This window comes from Suncus etruscus, chromosome 12, assembly GCF_024139225.1.
Source record: "Suncus etruscus isolate mSunEtr1 chromosome 12, mSunEtr1.pri.cur, whole genome shotgun sequence".
In the NCBI taxonomy this organism is placed as follows: domain Eukaryota; kingdom Metazoa; phylum Chordata; class Mammalia; order Eulipotyphla; family Soricidae; genus Suncus; species Suncus etruscus.
Window position 1 is genome coordinate 28,530,069 of NC_064859.1, and position 20,958 is coordinate 28,551,026.

Here is a 20,958-nt window from a genome sequence, read left to right on the forward strand (position 1 = left end):
CAGGCAGAGGAAGTTTCTATTACTTATAATTTATTATGCTGAAGGGCAGTCTTTAATCCCTTAATCAGAGAAACCTTTCTATTTCAGTGAGTAGTGCTCTGCCTTTTGTTTTGTACATGTTTATAAACCAGTGTATTTTATATTGCCATGGATGGGGCTGATAGTGGTAGTGAAGAGTTTTTGATACTTCTATTTTGATGTCAATATGCATTTGGGAGTTCTGTTTCCCACTTCTTCAACAGTACTCAGGTATATTTGTAACTTATCTTAGATTTTGCAAATGTCCAAAATAGATTTCCACTTGAAGAATGTGCTATGTGATAATGATGATAAAAATTATTTGAGTTTGATTTCATACTGAGTGCCTGCTATTTATTGGGTCTCTTACTGCTGTTCACAGAGGTCAGCCCATTTGTTCTTTATAAAATGTGAATGCAGTCACTATTGCTTCACACAATCCTTACAATATTATACAAGGTAGACTTGGTTACTATTTCCATTCTGCAGATGTGTAAATCCAGGTTTAGAAACATTGAATTACTTGTCTCAGTTCATAAGTAGGAGATTGTAGTTAGAGAACCTCTACACAAGTTAGATGACTTCACACATTTCTTTCCAAATCTGCTTCACTGCAAAATTTGCTTGACATATCAGTATTCTTACTTGCTTTTACATGACTGACTAGTTAATACAGATTGTTCACTGTAATCCTTCTCTGTACAGATGCTGCTTTAATGCTGATATATAATGAAGAAATGAAAGGCACTTTCTTTTATTGTATTTTTGGTTGTAGGGGGCACACCTGGCTGTTTCAGAGTTTATTCCTAGCTCTATGCTCAGCGATCACTCCTGGTAAAGCCTAGAGGAACACATACAATGCTGGAAATCGAGACTGTTCAGCTAATCCTTACCACTGAACTGTCTCTGCTCCTGAGCATACTTTATTAATTTGAGTCCCAACAATGAAATAACATGCTTCAAATTGTGCTTATAGATCACACAATATTCCAACAAATAATCTTACTTAATGCCGTAAATTGATTACAAAAATTATAAAATATACAATATTATATGGAACTTAGCAAAAAGTTAAGAAAGCGAAGAGAAGTACATGGAGAAATTTGTAAGGTAAAATAAGTTTTAAGAAATTTCTTGAATGTAAATCTTGTGCTTGAAGGCAAACCAAGACTTAAGCTGCGTTTCACTACCATGTTATTAGTTTATATAAATGGTTTAAATTTTGCAGACAAATTTTCAAATATGAGGTGAATTTTTATTTATTGATTCTTATTTAAACTGGTATCTGGGGCCTCAGAGAGAGTACAGCAGGTAGGACACTTGCAAGTCGCTGACTTGGCTTTGAATACCAACATCACATATGGTCTCATGAACCTGACAGAAAAAATATTCAAGCAGAGAGCCTTAGAATAGCAGAATGTGCTCCAAACCTAAATAATAGTAATAGTAGTAACTATTATAATTAAAAAAAACTGATGCAAGTATTTTTTTCAATGAGGACTGATAAGATAGTTTTAATAATAAGTCTTCCAGAGCCATGGCTTTCTGGGATCAACTATTCAACCATAATCTGCAGTATTTTGCAGGCTGATGGGTGCCATGGTAAACATAATTTTTTTTGTATTTTAGATAGAATAAAAGAAAGAGAGAAATGAAAAAACGGGGTAAGACTGAGGTGGTCTCACTTTGAAGCAAGCTTCCTGGAAGACGTGTGATAGGAACCTTTTCTAGAGCCTAGAGCAACCAATCACCTTGCAAACACTCATATTCTGGCAACTTTGATGTCTTGCAATTAATGTATTAAGGTTCTCTTGTATGAGTGTAAATAGAATATAAGATATGGTTGAAGTTTTGTGTGCTACAATTTCCAAAAGTATAATCCAAGTATTTCAGAATAAAGGAATTTCTTGCTAAAGCACAGATGGCAAAATGTTGGCCTTGTCTCCATTTTTTCCCTTCAAAATTGCTTTATTTTCCTCCAAATAATTAAACACGAATTACTGAGACTAGTCAGAAGGTGGTATGTGTCACAAACCTCCTTTTTCTTTCTTTCCTCATAATGAGTTGGCATTTTCTTCATGAAAATATTTGAAAATCATGTTTTTCTGGCTTTGAGATATGAATCAAAATGTGAACATATCAGTGTGACAGAAGCGCACTGGTGAATTGGTAAAGAGTGTTGGTTTCAAGGGTAACTGTAAGGTATCTCTTCCCCGGATGCCCTAAACTTTCTGTTGAAATGTTAATCCCTCCTGGTTGGTCAGATTTGCCCACACCTGGAATGGGCGGGTGATTTGGAATAAAGAATAAGAGAGTCTGCCTGGGGAGGGAGGGGAGGGTAAGAAAAAAAGGTGGAGAGCCAGAGGAAAAGGAGCAAGAAGCCGCTAGACAAAAGGCTTAGCATAGAAGCCATGTGAGGAAATGCACATGGTGGATAGGGTTATACAATAAACCGAGCTGACTCTGATGAAAGTTTAACTGACTTCTGTGAATTAATTTCTTTGTCATTACCTTGCAATCTTCAGACCCACTGTTGGAGTGGCTACGGGCGCCAAGCCGAGAGAGTCCTCACCCAACATGTGGACTTTATTTTTTTTTTAATTTATAGTTTTTATTGGGCTGCTTTGTTTAAAGGGAAGGAAAAAAAATCCAAGAATCAGCCTCTAGTAACAGGGCGGACTGAGGAGGGCAGGAGTTGGGGTTGGGCTGGGTAATTATCTCATGCAGCACAAACAAGGGTGTTGGGGGGATTCTGGCCTACGTGTCCATGCCGCTTACTGCTGGATAAGCAGGTGCCCAGGCCTCAGTGCACCTTCTTGAACACTTGCTTGCAGACCACACCCTGCACTCTCATTTCCAGGTGCAGCTCATCCCCCTCGATCCACTGCGTCCAGCCACGTCCCTCCTTCTCGCCTTTCTGCACGCACTCCTGCTTGTCCCCTTCCCCTTCCCAGCTCACCGTGGTCATGCACTTGCGGTCATCGATGCCGGTCAGGTCCTCCTCAAACTCCGTCCCGACCTGGAAGTCCATGATATAGTTGCGGAAAGTGCTCAGTGTGCGGATGATCATGTGCTCACCCTCCTGCACGATCTCTTTGTCTGGCTTCAGCAAGTTGGCGATTTTGCGCAAAGCCACGTTGACATCGAGCGCGCGCAGGTACTCCTCGAAATTCTCGTTGCTCTGCATCTTCCAGTACCCGGAGAAGTCGACCGGCATTTCGGGGTGCTCCTGGACAGGACGGGACGGGACGGGACGCGACGGGGCCAACATGTGGACTTTAGACTTTTTATTTATTTATTTATTTATTTATTTTTGGTTTTGGGGTCACACCCGTTGGTGCTCAGGGGTTACTCCTGACTCTATACTCAAAAATCACTCCTGGCAGGCTCAGGGGACCATATTGGATGCTGGGATTCGAACCACTGTCTTGCATGCAAGGCAAAAGCCTTACCTCCATGCTCTCTCTCCGGACCTTATATTTTATTTTGAATTAACAGGTAAGCTCTGGAGAGTGACCCCTGATGCTTGTCCCATCAGCAGTTTCCTCCTTTGGCATAAAAGTAGCAGCCAAGAAGTACAAAAGCCATTTTGAGCATCAATCCAGGTACCAGCCAACTTTGCATACATAGTTTTACTTAGATTCAAACTAAGACATTCCCAAAGGAAATACTTAATGGTGATGATTCTACTGTCAATAACCAGGATCATATAAATTCAGCACAAGAGCTTTGATTTTGGAGATAGAAAATACTCTATGAAACAAACAGCACACTGAAGTCTACTCCCCGTAATGACTGTGCAGAAAAATAAGAATATCTTTTCCCACAACAACTACCATTCTGTGATACAGTTCTTACTGGCTCTATCATGAAGGACTGGAAGATTTTTCCCATGACCAGAAAAATTTCAGAGGATGAGGTCTTTCCTTCATCTTACTTGTTGAAGTGTAATGCCTATTCGGCTTACATGATCATCCTATGTCTTGTGACTTTATCTGCCATATGGAAGATCCCAAGTGTTCTTTAGGTCTTCTGAAACATAGAGTATTCAATTTAAAACAGAAGAGAGCTTTGAATGTCTCAATAACAAAAGAGAGTTTCCCTGCAAAGTCCTGGATTCATAGCAGAGAAGGTGGGATACATATTCTCTTTACTGGAGATTTTTAGCAGGAGTCAAGAGAACCTGCTTTTTCATGAGGGAAAGGAATTCTGGGTACAGCTTCCTTGAGTTGAAGGTAAGAGTGAGAGATGTGCCCAATGATTTTTCACTTGCACCTCAATATCACCTTGTGGTGTCAATGAAGAGAAACGGTGCCTATGCCCTGACCCTCTTTCCAGGACTACTTCCTGCACCACATCTTTTAGATATTTCTCTGAAACCTCACATTTCTTTTGAATAACTCTAAAGGAAAATGTCATTTGTGGCTATAAAATGTTATTCATCTCTCTATCACCTCAGCTTTTTAAAAGCAAACACTCATTGTGGTGATTTTTTTTTTTTGACCGAAGAGCTGAAAAACCTAAGATCTGGTAACATGATTACCCGAGTTCTATTTTTTTTTATGTTGTTTCCATCTCCAACTGTTTTTCAAAGTAGCAGATATTTGGTATTCTTAGTTCCAGTAGATTTTTCTATCATAAAATGTTTTTGCTGTTGTTCTGTAAGTTTCTATTCTTTTTTAAAAAATAACAGTGAAATACTGTAATTGTAAGTGTATTGCCCAATGTGTTTTATGTGTACATATAGTCTACAAACTCCACCTAGACCAGTAGTGCCAACACCATTGGGAATTTAAATATTTTTTAAAAAATATTAATCTCAATGTCATGGAGTGTTTTACATACGTGTTGTTCTATATACCTTATGATTTCAGGTCTGATATCAAGGTCTTTAATCCATTTGGATTTTACCTTCCTACATGATGTTAGCAGGGGGTCTAAGTTTGCTTTTTTGCAAGTGGCTAACCAGTTGTGCCAACACCACTTGTTAAAGAGGCTTTCCCTGCTCGATTTAGAATTTCTTGCTCCTTTATCAAAAATTAGATGATTGTATGTCTGGGAATCATTCTCTGAGTACTCAAGCCTAGTCCACTGATCTGAGGGTTTGTCTTTATTCTAATACCATGCTGTTTTGATAACTATTGCTTTGTAATACAGTTTAAAGTTGGCGAAAGTAATGCCTCCCATATTCCTTTTCCCAATGATTGCTTTATCTATTCGAGGGTATTTATTGTCCAAATGAATTTCAAAAGTGCCTGATCCACTTCTTTGAAGAATGTCATGGGTAACTTTAGAGGATCGCATTAAATTTATATAATGCTTTGAGGAGTTTTGCCATTTTAATAGTTAATGCTGCCACTTCATGAGCAGGGTATGTGTTTCCATTTCCGTGTATCCTCTCTTATTTCTTGGAGCAGGGTTTTATAGTTTTCTTTGTATAGGTCCTTCATGTCTTTGGTCAAGTTGACTCCAAGATATTTGAGTTTGTGTGGTACTAATGTGAATGGTGTTGTTTTTTTAATGTCCATTTCTTCCCTATCATTAGTGGTGTATAAAAAGGCCATTGATTTCTATGTGTTAATTTTGTAGCCTGCCATATTGCTATAGGAATCTATTGTTTCTCGAAGCTTTTTGGTAGAGTCCTTAAGGTTTTCTAAGTAGAGTATCATGTCATCTGCAAACAGTGAGAGTTTGACATTTTTCTTTTCTATCTGAATTCCCTTGATATCTTTTTCTTGCCTAATCGCTATAGCAAGTACTTCCAGTACTATGTTGAAGAGATGTGGTGATAGCAGACAGCCTTGTCTTGTACCAGAATATAGAGGGAAAGCTTTTAGTTTTTCTCCATTGAGGATAACATTTGCCATTGGCTTGTGGTAGATGGCCTTACCTATATTGAGAAAGGTTCCTTTCGTTCCCATCTTGCTGAGAGTTTTGATCAAGAATGGATGTTGGGCTTTATCAAATGCTTTCTCTGCGTCTATTGAAATAATCATGTGATTTTTATTTTTCTTGTTGTTGATGTTGTGTATTATGTTGAAAGATTTACATTGCAACTAATTGTATATTCTGATGTCCTAGCTAACCTTAGCAAAAAAATCCTGTAAATAAATAACAAATGACATAGAGACTGCAGGGTCTTGATAATCAAAATAACCATTTCTTTCCTTCATATTCAAGTTTTAATAGTTAAGGGGATGTCTTGCAAAGTATTATGCTGTACATGTTTCATGTTAAATAATGCTTTATGTTTGGCCTGACAGGAATTTGAATCTATTTGATTACAAATCCTTCCTCCTTCTCTTCTTTTATTAGATAAATGGAAATATATATTTTTTTTGCTTTTTCAAAGTTCTATATTTATGACTTGACTTTGACTGTGAAATGGGTATATATCCTCCTGGTCTATGTTATTTTCTGGGAGAAGTTTTAAGTATTAGTCTATAATTTTCCCCAATGCAGGTGTAGTGGTGGAGTCTGTGTCAATAGGGAAGGTAACAATGAAGAAAAGTAATGCAATATTCACAAGAAAAATAGCTGTTGTGACAAGCCAATTGAGACTGGTGATCATTTGTTCCTGAAACTTAAGGTTTCCTGTCCTGATTAAAACTATGTATAAAATCACCAGTGATGCAATCTAGGACTGAAACCACAGTTTTATAATAACATGATAATAAAGTTGGGATAACATTCTAGGATGAGAGAGATGTAAACATAGATCTCAATGCTTCCAAAAATAGTTTAAAATCACTAAATAGGTCATGGATCAATGCCAAAATTGCTTTCCAATAAACACATAAATTGACAGACTGTCACTCATGTTCAGTTTTTTGATCTACTGAGAATCTGAAGAAAATTACAAGTTTATCTCAGAACACTTCTAATGCTTAAAATACATCTTGAATTTCATGAACATGTTCTATTATAAATTTTGTAAATTAGTATTTATATTTCAATTTGAGGCAAAAAAAAAAAGGATTATCATGGTTTAAGATAAAAACACTAATAGATGGCTAAGACCCATTACCAAATCAGAACAGTGGTGTGCTGTATAAAGAAAAATGGTTTTGAGATATGTCAATCTAAAATGAAAAACATGTTTGTTTTAAAAATTTTGTGCCAAACAAATTTAAGATGCAAGTCTCAAATATTTCCAAAATAAGCAGAAATTTGAGAAATAACCCAGGACCATTGCACTGGTTTATGGCTCATTGTTTCAGAGACCTTATTTGCCCCTTACTGAGTCTTCCTTGATTAGTAATTTTTGTTCTTCTATCGCTCATTTTAATTCCCTTATTTCCCTGACTAATTCTATTATCATAGACTATGAAAAAGGAATGTAATGTTAGCATTAAATAGGGATTTGATAATGTTCCTCTAGAGAATTCTCATCTTATGACTTTCATTCCAAACTGGGACATGAGATTTTATTTTTTTCATGGTGCTTCTATTCTTTCAGACCTGAATAAAAATTGTTCCAATCTGTGCTTCACTTAATATAATGTATAGTTGTTAAAAGGAGAAAAAAAAAACCCTCTCTTTGTAAAGACAAGATAATGCTAAGGAATTTATTTTCCACTTTTCAAGGAAATTTTAAATCCCTTTAGAAATGAAACTTGATTTAAAATATGTAAAGCTTTTGTAGAATGTTACTTAAAACCCACAATGCTAAAAATAGTTTAAATGTGGTATTAAGTTAACCCTAGAGCCCACATATTTAAATTTATTCCCCTTTAAACTTCAATGATATTTCTATTTTTGTTTGAATTTAGTCAAACAAATGTTGATGACTTCCTTTTCTCAGAAAGTCTTTGTTTTTCTCATTGAATAGCCAGTAGGTGAAAATTTGCCAATATAAACATTAATTCCCTCCCCCCTTCTCTCTGTTTTGTGTTCTCTTCTTTCTCTTTCACACTGCTCCCATCTGCCATCCCTTTTATTTCTTTTGAAGCCTCATACCAAGTGTTGTTGATTCCAAGGGTGACATTTGCTTTGATTTCAGAGTTTTAAAATACTCATCAGTGGAGAAGACACCAGTGATGACGTTTACCAAATTGGATGGGTCAAAAAAAAAAAAAAAAGATGCATGGGGAAATTGTACAGGGAGGACTGGCTCTGAAGAAAGTTGATTTTGACTTCCATCCTGGCTCTAGCTAGACACAGCCTTGCCAGGAAGGAGTCTTACTGGCTTTTCCTCTAACTGCTCTTCCCTCTCTGTTCAATGATTACTCTTTATTTTCTTTGCAAAGTGGGAGAGGCTGCTGCTACTACTCTCAGTTCTTAGAATCTTCTCTCTAACCACAGGCTCACATTTGATCCATGAGATCCCAGATCCCACTATACCATGGTTCTCAGATCTCACACTGACTGGATAAAAATCAGCAAGTACAGACCCAGGTGCCCTAAACTATTTCCATTGGGAACATCTTGCTTAGATACTACTATAACTAGGATTGATTATAGAAACCAATTAACTAACAGTAGAACTCCAAGACCTCAGAACTCTGTACAATTGGTGCTAGTGATGGAGGCCAAGAATGAAGAAATCCATGGGAACTTCCTTGACTAAAATGATGGTTTGCTGGTTCATCTAGCTCTCATAAACCTTAGCCTTGATCCTATGCCCTCTATTTTCTCTCTTAATCATGACTTTTGAGAAGAGTTTCTTTGATCATGATAATTATTTCTAAGTTTCTAGGAAGGAAGAGTAAAAGAGACAAACCAGCAAAATATGTTTGTGAAAATCAGGAACTTTTTCACTAAGCTAATGAACAGAAAACAGGAAATACTAAAAAAAAATAAATAAAAATAAAAAAACCCTACTTCTTCAGAAAATTATAAATGATCTCTTACAATAACACTTAAATTTTTTTGTTAATATGGGGCCGGAGAGATAGCACAGCGGTGTTTGCCAGGACCTAAGGTGGTTGGTTCGAATCCCGGCATCCCATATAGTCTCCCATGCCTACCAGGAGCTATTTCTGAGCAGATAGCCAGGAGTAACCCCTGAGTACAGCCAGGTGTGGCCCCAAAACCAAAAAAAAATTTTTTTTTGTTAATAGTATTTTAGCACAAAATTGTTGCTAAACTAGATTTGGCTCAAATGTGAAACACTATAAAATGGCAACATAAAGAGTTCTGGGGGGGCCTATTTAACTACATGTAAGGCCCAGGCTTACTAAAGTTGGGGAAAATAAAAATGTTGACATTTCTTTAAACAATAAAAATTACAAATGATTGCCAAAGTACCATGAGCAGACTTTTACAGAGATTGTTCCTCGATTATATATATGAAATATCAAAAGTAATTAGCTTGTGGGCAATTACCTGACCCTCATTATTTTGCATTTAAAATATTTTTAGAGCTTAGGTTACTAAAATTTCAATAACCCTGGGATGTGCTGTCATGGTTCTTTATCCAAATGAATCATGGTCTCTTGTAAACAGACCTATGATCTGATTTCCATTGGGACAGGAGTTGTAAAAGGCCAGGGATTTTCAATGGATTTACACATATACTGTTTCAGTTAAGTCATCAAGGTTGGTTTAAGGGCCCTTTTCCTCTGAGCTTATACTTGCCACCCAGTACCTTTCTATGCCATTTGAGAGAGTGGGCATTTTTAAAAAACTGGGAGTGAAGGTGCTATGACATTTCTACTTGAATCCCTTGTACAATTGATGCTCTCAAGTTAATTGGCTTGGTAGTATTGAAGATAGAAAACAGATGCTTTCAAGTATACCAATATGGAGTTATTGAAGCACTTTCCTTTTGGAGGTCTTCAATTTTTTACAAGAAAGAGATCCTGGGAAGAAAGTTGGTTGACTGGAATTTGACTATGCATGAAGGTAGTGGAACAAGATAGCTGTATCCTCCACTGTGGTTTCTCCCCCACTTCCCCACACAAGAGGAGATGGACAGACTTTCTTAAGATTTGCTTAGCTCAGACTGGAATAATTACAAACAAATATTAGTGACAATTCATTACTGGTTACATTTTTAATGATGTTTAAATAGTCTAAGTTATGATGATTAGTGAGAATGTATGGATAATAAAGGTAAATGAGATTCATATTTAATCCCAACTCTAAATGACTGGTTTGATTGTCTCATTCACTTAGCAAACAATTTAATTTCTAAATATTATTTTAGCGATGATATAATTTCTTTAGCACAGCAGAAAGGAGATTAAAATATGAAATAGAGGCAGCACTTGTCTTTGACTGATTAATAGGTACGTGATGTTTCCCTGTTGCTCTGTATAAAAGTTTCAAGACAGACTTTGTTATCAGAACTCCCTATATATTGATACTGAGTGCCAGGAAAGTCTCTAAGATTAATCATACTGAACTACACTTAATTGTTGTGCATGCCATGCACAGACCTCCAATTTCCTTAATCATCTCATAAATTTGTAACTTTAAGAATCAGCACCCTTTACCTAAGCATATCTCCTCCCTAAAGGATGGGAGAAATCAACTTTACTGTGAATTCTTCCATTCTTAATATTGTCATCAACTACCTCATGTTCAAGTCAGAGCAATTAAAATTAAAATTTAGGGAACTTGGGCCCAGAGAGATAGCACAGTGGTGTTTGTCTTGCAAGCAGCCGATCCAGGACCAAAGGTGGTTGGTTCGAATCCAGGTGTCCCATATGGTCCCCCGTGCCTGCCAGGAGCTATTTCTGAGCAGACAGCCAGGAGTAATTCCTGAGCACTGCCAGGTGTGGCCCAAAACCCCCAAAAAAAATTTTAGGGAACTTGAGGTATATGGCTTTATGTACCTAATGACTCAGATACAAATGAGCTACAAATGCAATACCTTTGCATTGAGATTAGAAAATAGAAAAACGGGTTGAGATTTCTTAATTTTCCTGAAGTTTTAATAAAAAGTTTGCTGAAGTCACAGCCATTGTGAACATTAATTATTGTTTAAATGGTAAAACATTGGTAATGTTTTATAAAAGTATAAGTCTAATAAGTACTATAAATATAACTTCTCTTTTTTTTATTTGCTTTGGGGCCATAAACAGCAATGCTCAGGGCTTAGCCCTGTGCAAGGCAAGTGTCCTAATCATCATGGTACTGCTTTGGCCCCTCCTTTTTGTTTGTGTGTTTGTTTTTGGGCCATGCCCAGCAATGCACAGGGGTACTCCTGGCTCAGGGAACCATATGGGGTGCTAGGGATCAAACCCAGGTCATTCTGAGTCAGCCACGTGCAAAGCAAGCACCCTAGCACTGTGCTATTGCTCTGCCCCCCTCTCTTTTTTGGTTTTGGGGTCACACCCAGCATCTCTCAGGGGTTACTCTTGGTTAGGCACTCAGAAATTGCTCCTGGCAGGCTTGGAGGACCATATGGGATGCCGGGATTTGAACCACCATCCTTCTGCATGCAAGGCAAAAGCTCTACCTCCATGCTATCATTTCGGCCCCATTTCCCCCACCTTTTTTTTTTAATGAAGCAAGATGGTTTGTATTAAATGAAGCATGCTTGGAAAGATATGAAGGGAGATTAAGAAAGAATACAGACTTTACCAGAGTGGAGAAAGCCAACAAGAGACTTGTTCAAGGGAGAACATGGACTTGAAGAACAAACCTTTAATTCCTGTTTTAAGAAAAGTTCTAAATAATCTCATTCATATTTAGTGAGACATTTCTAAAGACTAGAGAGAGAAAATGTCTTTTGAAGCAATTCCTTGGAGTTTGCCTTTCCATTGAACTTCTAATCCTTAAAGTAAATCAAGAGTCAGTGAGCTTTCTCAATCTTCCCACTTCCTTGCCTTTGTTTCTCTCAAAGAAATTTTCCCATATATTTTCCTCCTGTTTGAGGGAGGGAATCTCTGAGCACCAAACATCAGCTCTGAGTAATCGTGACATGCAAATAGGGCTTTGAACTGTCTACAGGTATGGGGAACTGAGAGAACTATAAATTATTCCCCCAACCTCATGGTCAAAAAGCAACAACATTCTTTAACACTGCATGAAATTCAATCTAATTCTTCCTTTCTTATATTACAAGATCTGTCGTGTAAAATATGACATTTTTTAGCAAAAGTGCAAAGTTAGTCTATCGTAGTGCACCTCCAGGTGAGATTTATTACGGATTGCTTTCTAAAAATGGTGTGTGTTCTCTGCATATGTGCGCCAGATTCATCTTATTATTATCCAGTTGAAAAATTCTCAGCATTTGCAATGCCAGAGAAATAAGAGTGGGCAAGCATACAGAATATGACACTTATGCTAATCTGCACCCTGCTGTGGAAAAATATACACAAGGATTCCATTACCACATTCATTAGGCTGCAACACACTCCATCCTGAATAGGGATTATGAACCACAATAGACTGAGAGCAGTTGATTGAACCCACTTAGCCAAATCACTCTGACATTGGCCAAATACTTTGGCACCAGAGAGATCATCAGCTCAACTTTGCGAGGATGTTACTGATTGAACATTTGTCTTTTTGTGAGACTGTTACACCAGTCGATTCATGGCCTAATCCAGTAGTTCAAACTGAGAAGGCAGGAAACCTCAATATACTTACATTGGTGTCTGAAAGCCTTGTTTGAAAGACGCTACCTAGCTTGCTTTGTGCATTTATTGAGTAGTGCTTCCGATTTTTCCTATGCAATCTTTTTACTGACTACATCCAGAGATCCAGAGAGTCTTTTAGACTATAAAATTGTGTACCTAGAAAAGAAGTGAGGATTAGATAAAAACTTAGTTGAGTGTTCTGCTGGCCCAACTCACCTCAAATAGATTTTTCTAGATTACTTAATGCACTGGAAGTTATAATTTTGGTCTTCCTGCAGCGGCAGAAATTTTTGTGACTGATGGCATAAGAACAAAATCGAAAATATTGTCAGAAATCGTAAAGAAGAAAATAGTTTACTGTGCTGGGAATGTCATGGAATCTGGCTACATAGAAGAATGAAAAAAGAATTAAGTCACACCCATCCATATTCATTAAAAAGATAATATAAACTTGCATTAAACATATTTTCATCTTTAAATTTTATGAAATCTTCGTTAAAGCTTTTAAACTTCAGTTTATAAGTTTTACCAGAAGTTTTAAAAATATTTTAAAAAATTTTAAAAATACTTTTTAAAATTATTTTTTAATATTATTGATGTCTTTCTAAAAATTGCATATAAATAAAAATCCTTTATCGTTTTGTTTCTATGAGTTATATACATACTCGAGAACAACTTTTGCCCAAAACATTGCTCAATAAATCCTTCTGTGTTTGTTGAAGTGAAGGGCATATCTCTTCCGTTTGTTTCGTTTTGGGGGATGCACCTGGCTGTGAATATAGCTTACTTTTGCCTCTGAACTTAAGGATTACTTCTTCTTTTTTTTTTTTTTTTTTTTTTTTTTTGGTTTTTGGGCCACACCCAGCGGTGCTCAGGGGTTACTCCTGGCTGTCTTCTTAGAAATAGCTCCTGGCAGGCACGGGGGACCATATGAGACACCGGGATTCGAACCAACCACCTTTGGTCCTGGATCGGCTGCTTGCAAGGCAAATGCCGCTGTGCTATCTCTCGGGGCCCAAAGATTACTTCTGATAGGTTCAGGGGACCATATGAAATCCTGGGGATGAACCCAAGCTGGCTTGTACCAGAGAAGTGCTCTCTGCCCATTGAGCTATCTCTCTGTTGCCTGTAGGGTAAAATCTTAACCTTAAAATGCAAATAATAACTGCTGAGGTTACTGCTAGTTTGAAATGTTCCAAGTTTACCTAACTGAGCCTCTCAAAGTATAGCCTCAGCATAATAAACTAGGAATGAGGTAGGTGCTTAAAGGGAGGATTGTTGACTGAAATGATCATAGTTTAAAACAATTTTTCCCTCTTAAGAAAGTGGAAATGTCAGAGAATGAACAGCAAATCTTTTTCTTTCCCCTTTGCATACTTTGCTTGCATCACTTGTTTTGGAAAGGCAGAAAAAAAATCCCTTGAGTTTCCTAAACCCAAATGCTATCAGTGCTGGCTTATGATGTCCATAAATCCAGGGAAGGAAATGCAGATGGCACCTGGCCACCCTGTCAGCTTCCTAGTAGAGCCTATTCACTGCTGAGAAGCAGCTTGCAGGTCCCACGGTAGAAGTTTATCTCACACATGGCTCGGAAAGCAACTTTAAAGCAGAACCAGACACTTGCAGAGAGTTGGAAAGAACTCCTGGAGAGGCCTTAGGGTTTTCTCTCCCACATGCTGCAAGTGTACAGCTCTGCTTTTCTGGACCATCTTCTTAAATCGAGCCCTGCCCTGCCTCTCCAAGCTCCTTAAGATACCAAGATGCATCAAACAGGTTGAAGGAGGTTCTGTTTTCTTGCCAGGGGAACATGGCCCTTTGCACCGTGGTTGTAATACAATCTTTCCTCTCTGGGGCTGCGAATGCTACAGTGCAAAACCATGTTTGAAAACCTCTTTTATCATTCATCGTCTCCAGACTGAAATCATTTTTGACAACCTCTGCAGAAAACAAGCAGCTTTCTGGCTACTGGCGAGTCGATTAAAGGGAGGAAACACATGTTCACTGTCAGATGGAGCCCCTGGAGAAAGCACTGACAACCTTTTAACCCCTTTTCCCAGGAAAAGGGCCCAAATGTTTTTCAGGAACAAAATCACCACGTTGTCTTAAGCATAGTTTTCATTTAATGTATTTTTACTTTGTCCTAAGGCAAGGCACTTAAAAATAATAATCTTTGGCATCTTCCTCTTATTTGAGAGGTTAGATCTACTTTATACTCAAACCAGGAAGAATGGAAAGAGTGTCATTAATGAATGTCTTTGATGAACTAACCTCTCTCTATTTTTTTTTATGTCTGTCCACAGTTTAAATATCAACACACTGATGAGTTCACTCACCTCATACCATGATTCCTCGAAACCAGCCAAAAAACCATAGGAGTGAAATTTTCTAAACAGTGGGAAGGCCTGATTACTTGGGCATTATTAACAAGCTGAGTAGTAAAACTTCAGTGCCTCTCCAGGTCCTGCACCAGAGCGTCCCTCACATTACTCAGGAAAATATTGTCAAACACCATTTCTCTGGTGAGAAGTATGAGGGTGGAAAATGAAGATTCTATCAGGAATGTGGGTTTGTTTCTTAAAAGAAATAATATTTTAATGTTTTAAATGTCCGTTTCTTATTTGTCAGTTATTTCCAGCTCTCAATTCCGTTTGTGTTTTTTGTTTGGTTGGTTTTTTTGTTTGTTTGTTTTGGGGCCACACCCAGTGATGCTCAGGGGTTATTCTTGGCTCTGTGCTTAGAAATCACTCCTGGCTTGGGGGAGCATATGGGACGCTGAGGATCAAACCCAGCTTCGTCCTGGGCAGCCTAGTGCAAGGCAAACTCCCTACCGCTCTGACCTCTAGCTCTCAATTCCTTAATTTCTTTCTCTGTCTCTCTCTTTTTTTTTTTTTTTTTTTTTTTTTTTTTGGTTTTTGGGCCACACCCAGCGTTGCTCAGGGGTTACTCCTGACTGTCTGCTCAGAAATAGCTCCTGGCAGGCACGGGGGACCATATGGGACACCGGGATTCGAACCAACCACCTTTGGTCCTGGATCGGCTGCTTGCAAGGCACATGCCACTGTGCTATCTCTCCAGGCCCCAATACCTTAATTTCTAAACTGGGTATTTCACATTCAATATCACTATCAAGGATGTCTAATTCTATAATTAAAAGATGACCCACCCCATCTCCTTCCTCAAGATCATAAATGTGCTGTTATAACAAGAACTGGTGAGAAGTCCCATCAAGCTTGATTATCTTTATCTAGGAGGCTACTTGGAAGAGATATGTAGGAGCTGTTGCAGCACAGAAAGCATCTACAATGAAAGACCAGAGTGAAAGACATGGGGACTTGTCTCTGCTATAGTCTAGGAAGTCTATTGTTCATTGGTTGGTTTGTTTTTGACACACCAGGCAGAGTTCTGTGGCTCTACACACAGGATCACTGCTGGCAGTGCTTGAGAGACCGTATGAAATGCCAAGATTGAACCCGGATTGGTTACGTGCAAGGCAAATGCAGGCTTAATCAATTTATTTTAATTCTCTTTAAAATGGATTTTTACTGATGTGATTATTTTTATTGAAATGAAATGTGCATAACCCAAAACCAATATTTTAGAGAAAACAATTTAGAGACAGTTATTAACTTTATAATGTTGTGAATGATAATCCCAAAACATTTAATTAACTCCAAAATAAAATGCACTGTTCTATAAAACAGATAGTTCTCCTTTACTCCTATCTCCAACATAACCACCAATTCATTCTATTTTATTTTTGGGGGTTTTTTTGGGCCACACCCATTTGATGCTCAGGGGTTACTCCTGACTAAGCGCTCAGAAATCGCCCCTGGCTTGGGGGGACCATATGGGACGCCGGGGGATCGAACTGCAGTCCTTCCTTGGCTAGCGCTTGCAAGGCAGACACCTTACCTCTAGCGCCACCTCACCGGCCCCATTCATTTTATTTTTATTAGTTTCTCTGCTAAGAATGTTTTCTATGACTGGAATGATATACTATGTATTTTCTTGAGTCCAGTTCTTTCATTTAAATATTTTTGTGTGGCTCAATTAAATTATAGTTTGCATTTGTACTCAATACCTTTTTATTACTAAATTACTGTTCCATTGGATGCAAAACTTATTTATCCTTTCAACTAGTAGTATGATGATTAATTCAAGTTGACCAATGAACCCATTATTCAGTATGAACAAATGCTATTTAAGTAGTGTTGTCATTGTACATTCACAAGCAAGATTTATTTCAAATTTAAATAATATTTTAGGGAATAAACCTCAGAGTAAATTGCTAAGCCAGTTGGTAGGTAATTCTGCATTTCACTTTGTTGAGGCACAAAATGTTTTCTACAATAACTGAACTATCTTATATTCCAGCAATGCACATTATATTTTCACTTTCAGACCAGTGTTTTTTTATTTTAATTAAAGTCATCTTAGAGAGCTTGAGTGATATCTCACTATGGTTTTGATTTTCCTTCTCCTAACTGATAGCGTTGAGCAGCTTTTCATGTGTTTGTTGTCTTGTTTTATGTAATAGTTGCACAAATACCTATTTAAGTGCTCCACCTGTTTTGATTAGAATTTGTCTTTTAGTTATAGAGTTGTTAAATTGAAAGATTGATTTATTTAATCTAGATACTATATCCTTTTCTGATTTCCATAATATAGACAATCTTTTCATATTTTTAAAAATTATTTTATTTAGACACAGTGGTTACAAAGTGGTTCATAATACAGTAAGATTTTCTTAACAGCTACAAGTTAAGTTGTACATGATTTTCAATCAGGCAATGTAGAACATCCTTTACCAATGCATATTTCCTGACATCAATGACCCCAGTTTCTGGCCCACCCCATCCCCTGTAATTTCTCCTGTCTGCCTCTGTAGAAGACATTTTCCTTCTCTCTCTCTCTCTCTCTCTCTCTCTCTCTCTCTCTCTCTCTCTCTCTCTCTCATTCTCTCTCTCACTCTCTCTTCTTCTTTTTCCCACTTAGATATTGTGGCTTTCAATATTATTACTGAATGTGTATCATACCTATCACTTTATCTTCTTTCAGCACCCAGTTCTTGATCAGAGCGATCATTTACAACTATCATGTCAAACAGTGGTCCTGTCTCTGCACTAATTACACTCCCCTGCTATTTGTGGCATGCTTCTACCATGGACTGATCTCCTGGCCCTCATCTCTTTTGTATCTGAATATTAAAACTAAACTTTCTTTCTTTTTTTTTTTAATATGCCACAAATAGTATGAAGAGCCTGAAAAGGATTGGGAGTATGTCTTCTTTAAAGGTTTGAAATGATTCACTAGTGAAACCATCTGGGCCATTAGCTTTTGTTTTAGGGAGTTATTTAATGATCATTTCAATTTCCTCAATACTGATAAGTCTGTTCATTATTCTAGATCATTTTGGTTCAACCTTGGGAGGTTAAGTGTCCAAGAATGCATCTATTTCTTCTTGGTTCTCTCATTTTGTGACATAAGATTCTCAAAGAATCTCTGTTTACTCTTTGAATTTTTGTAGTATCTGTTGTGACAGTCACCTGTTTCATTTTTGATTTGGTTCATTACAGTTCTCTTTTTGTGTTACTAATTATTTATTAATCTTATTTATTTTTTCAAAGAACCAATTCTTACTTTCATTGGTATTTTGGATTATTTTGGGGGTTTCAAATTAATTAATTCTTGCTCTAAATTTTATTTTCTCCTGCCTGCTTTCAATTCATTTTTGGGGTCATTTTCCAATTTATTAAGCTGAGCCATTAAGTTACTTATGTAGACCCTGTCCTCTTGATAAAAGCTTACAAAGCTAGAACATTTACCTTTAACACCACATTGCTGTGTCCCACACGTCCTGGTAATCCCTGTCTTCATTCTCATTTGTTGTTTTTTTTAAATTTTTTTTATTATTATAATTATGACAACAAAGATGTAAAGAAAGAGGACAGGGTAAAGTTACAGTGGAAGCCCAATCACCCATAAACAGAATTCTCGGTAGTCCCATCGATGATATCCCAGCCTTGAACTTTCAGCCAAAGAATATTAAGAAAAACAAAACTGAACCCATGTACAATACAATTACTTTGTCCCCATTCTCATTTGTTTTTAGGAAACTTTTGATTTCTCTTTTTGATTTCCTTCCTGGCCCACTGGCTGTTCAGCAGTGAGGTGTTTAATTTCCAGCAGTAAAGTTATGTCTTCATTTCTGGTTGTAATTCACTTTTATTTTCAGTGCATGATGATCTGAGAAGATAATTGATACAACTGCTTTCTATTTGATTATATGGAGGCATGTTTTGCGTCTTATTTTGAAAAATGTGCCATGACCATTAGAGAAGAATGTGTATGCAGTCTTTGGGATATGAAAAGACCTATATAGAGTTATGGTGGCTCTGCATGAGGCTAGTGCAGTGCAGCCTGCTGGCTCTGGCATTGTCACTCGGGTTCACCCGTCAACTCCTGTGCACAACCACTAAATGGAAAAATGGTGGCCAGAAACTGGAAGAAAACTCAGGCCCAGAACAGAAGGCAGATGGTCCTGCCACCATGGAGAAGCTGCTGGTTGAGGAGAAGGTAAAGTTCAGAGAAGCAGCTGAAGGAGGCCATTGAGAAAAATGGATGTGCTTTGGCATATACTGAGAATCTGTGGCAGAAGGGCCAAAATGGTGGAGCAGGCAAAGTTATATGGTATCCAGGCCTTCTGCAAAGACCTACTACTGGAGGTGGCTGACATTTTGGAGAAGGTCACAGAGAACATGCCGCAGGCAGATCTCCAGGATGACAACCCTCACCCAATGAGCCTTTATGAGGGGCTAATGATAATGGAGGCACAGCTCCAGAAGGTCAAGTACAAACTTCTCTACCTCAATCCTCTGAATACCAATTTTGACCCATATGAACATAAAAACTCGTTCTATGAAGGCCATGAACTAGGTACATTGGTGCTGTGAGCAAGGTAGGTGACAAGCTGCATGGGCACATGCTATGGCCAATCTTTGTTGGGGTGGTGAAGGAGACCTAGTGTAGGATCCCTTTTGGGGTCCCCATGGAGCCTCATACTTCAGGCTGGCTCCTTTTCCTCACCCACACCTTCGGTTCTGCCCCTGCATCCTGTTGGAAAGCTTGAGTGACCAGAATTAGCAGAGTGAGCAGGTGACACTGTTGCACAAATGAACTTAGAGCTGGATGTCTATTCCTTGGGTTTTTCACCCACTGAATAGTTTCACATGCTCAGAGAACAGAGCATTTGTTCTCATGGACTCTCAAGTCTTTGAGTAGAGTGTGGGTATCATCAGTTTTGAAGTGATTAAAAGGTCCAGAGGAAAAATAGTAAAGTCATGTGTATATATATTCTGGAGTGTGATTTCTTCCTGATATGCATATAGATTATTAGAAATGACTCTTTCTGTCTCTAATAGCTTTCTACATCCTCTATTCTATGTCAGCTGATATTAGTATGGACACCCCAGCTTTTTTTTTTTAAGGGAAACCTTTGCTTGACAGATTCTTCTCCAACCTTTGACTTTGAGCTGTTTTCTCTGACTATTCAAATATGAGGATTTTTTGCAGGCAGCAAAATGTTGGATTAAATTTTCCAATGCATTTTGTCACTCTATGTCTCTTAATTTGTGTATTTAGTTAATAGTGAGAAAGATTATTATTATGGGATTTTGTGTCTTTTTGGGTAGAAATTTGTTGTGTTTTGGGGGTATGTCTTGCCTTACCCTTTTCAGGAGCCGGAGTGATAGCCTTACATCCAGAAGAACAGTGGTTCAAATCCTCGTATCCCATATGGTCCCCCCGTGCCTGCCAGGGGTGATTTCTGAGCACAGAGCCAGAAGTAACCCCTGAGCCCTGCAGGGTGTGACCCAAAAACCAAAATAAATAAATAAAGTACCCTTTTCAGTTCTCATAAAGTTGCTTTTGACTCTGTACATTTTTTGATCTGTTATTTATTAGTGAATCTGTATATTGTTCATTCTAATGAAAGAAAGTTTGGCTGACTGTACTAATCTTGGCAAGGCATTTGTTTCATTGAGTTTTGTTTTGTCTTCTGTAAAGAATATAAAGAAACATCAATCAACAAAACTGAGTATCACTGAGCTTGAAAACTAAAAGTGAATCTTCTGATGGAGTCACATGTGGGCTTTGTCTCCCTTACAGACAAAACTTCTCTTTGGCAAACTATTTGAGAAAGGATATTTAACTCAGCCTTCTCTGTGTTGAGCTCTTTAGAAACTTAGATCCTTGGGTTTCTCTGGAACTTATATCTTTCTCTTTGATCAGCCTGTTATGTTAACACAACATGTTACTACTGTTTTACAGCATACAGAATATGCCAGTGCTCCAGATTCCACTTCCTGAGGTGGAAGCAGAGATTGCATGTTAATTCCTCTTGGACTGT

General features: G+C 37.8%; 1 protein-coding gene and 1 pseudogene across 1 annotated transcript; one reads left to right on the plus strand and one right to left on the minus strand.

Annotated features, from left to right (window-relative positions):
• Window positions 1-2,603: 2,603 nt before the first annotated feature.
• Window positions 2,604-3,274, minus strand: LOC126024690 (retinol-binding protein 1-like). The gene has a single exon (XM_049785134.1). The coding sequence runs from the start codon at window positions 3,233-3,235 to the stop codon at window positions 2,822-2,824; it is 414 nt and encodes a 137-aa protein (XP_049641091.1). The 5' UTR covers window positions 3,236-3,274; the 3' UTR covers window positions 2,604-2,821.
• Window positions 3,275-18,893: 15,619 nt separating this feature from the next.
• Window positions 18,894-19,575, plus strand: LOC126024132 (grpE protein homolog 1, mitochondrial-like; annotated as a pseudogene).
• The last annotated feature ends 1,383 nt before the right edge of the window (window positions 19,576-20,958 follow it).

Excerpts from the sequence above, each read along its gene's own strand:
- LOC126024690 (XM_049785134.1), bottom strand. The coding sequence starts at position 3,235 with ATGCCGGTCGACTTCTCCGGGTACTGGAAGATGCAGAGCAACGAGAAT.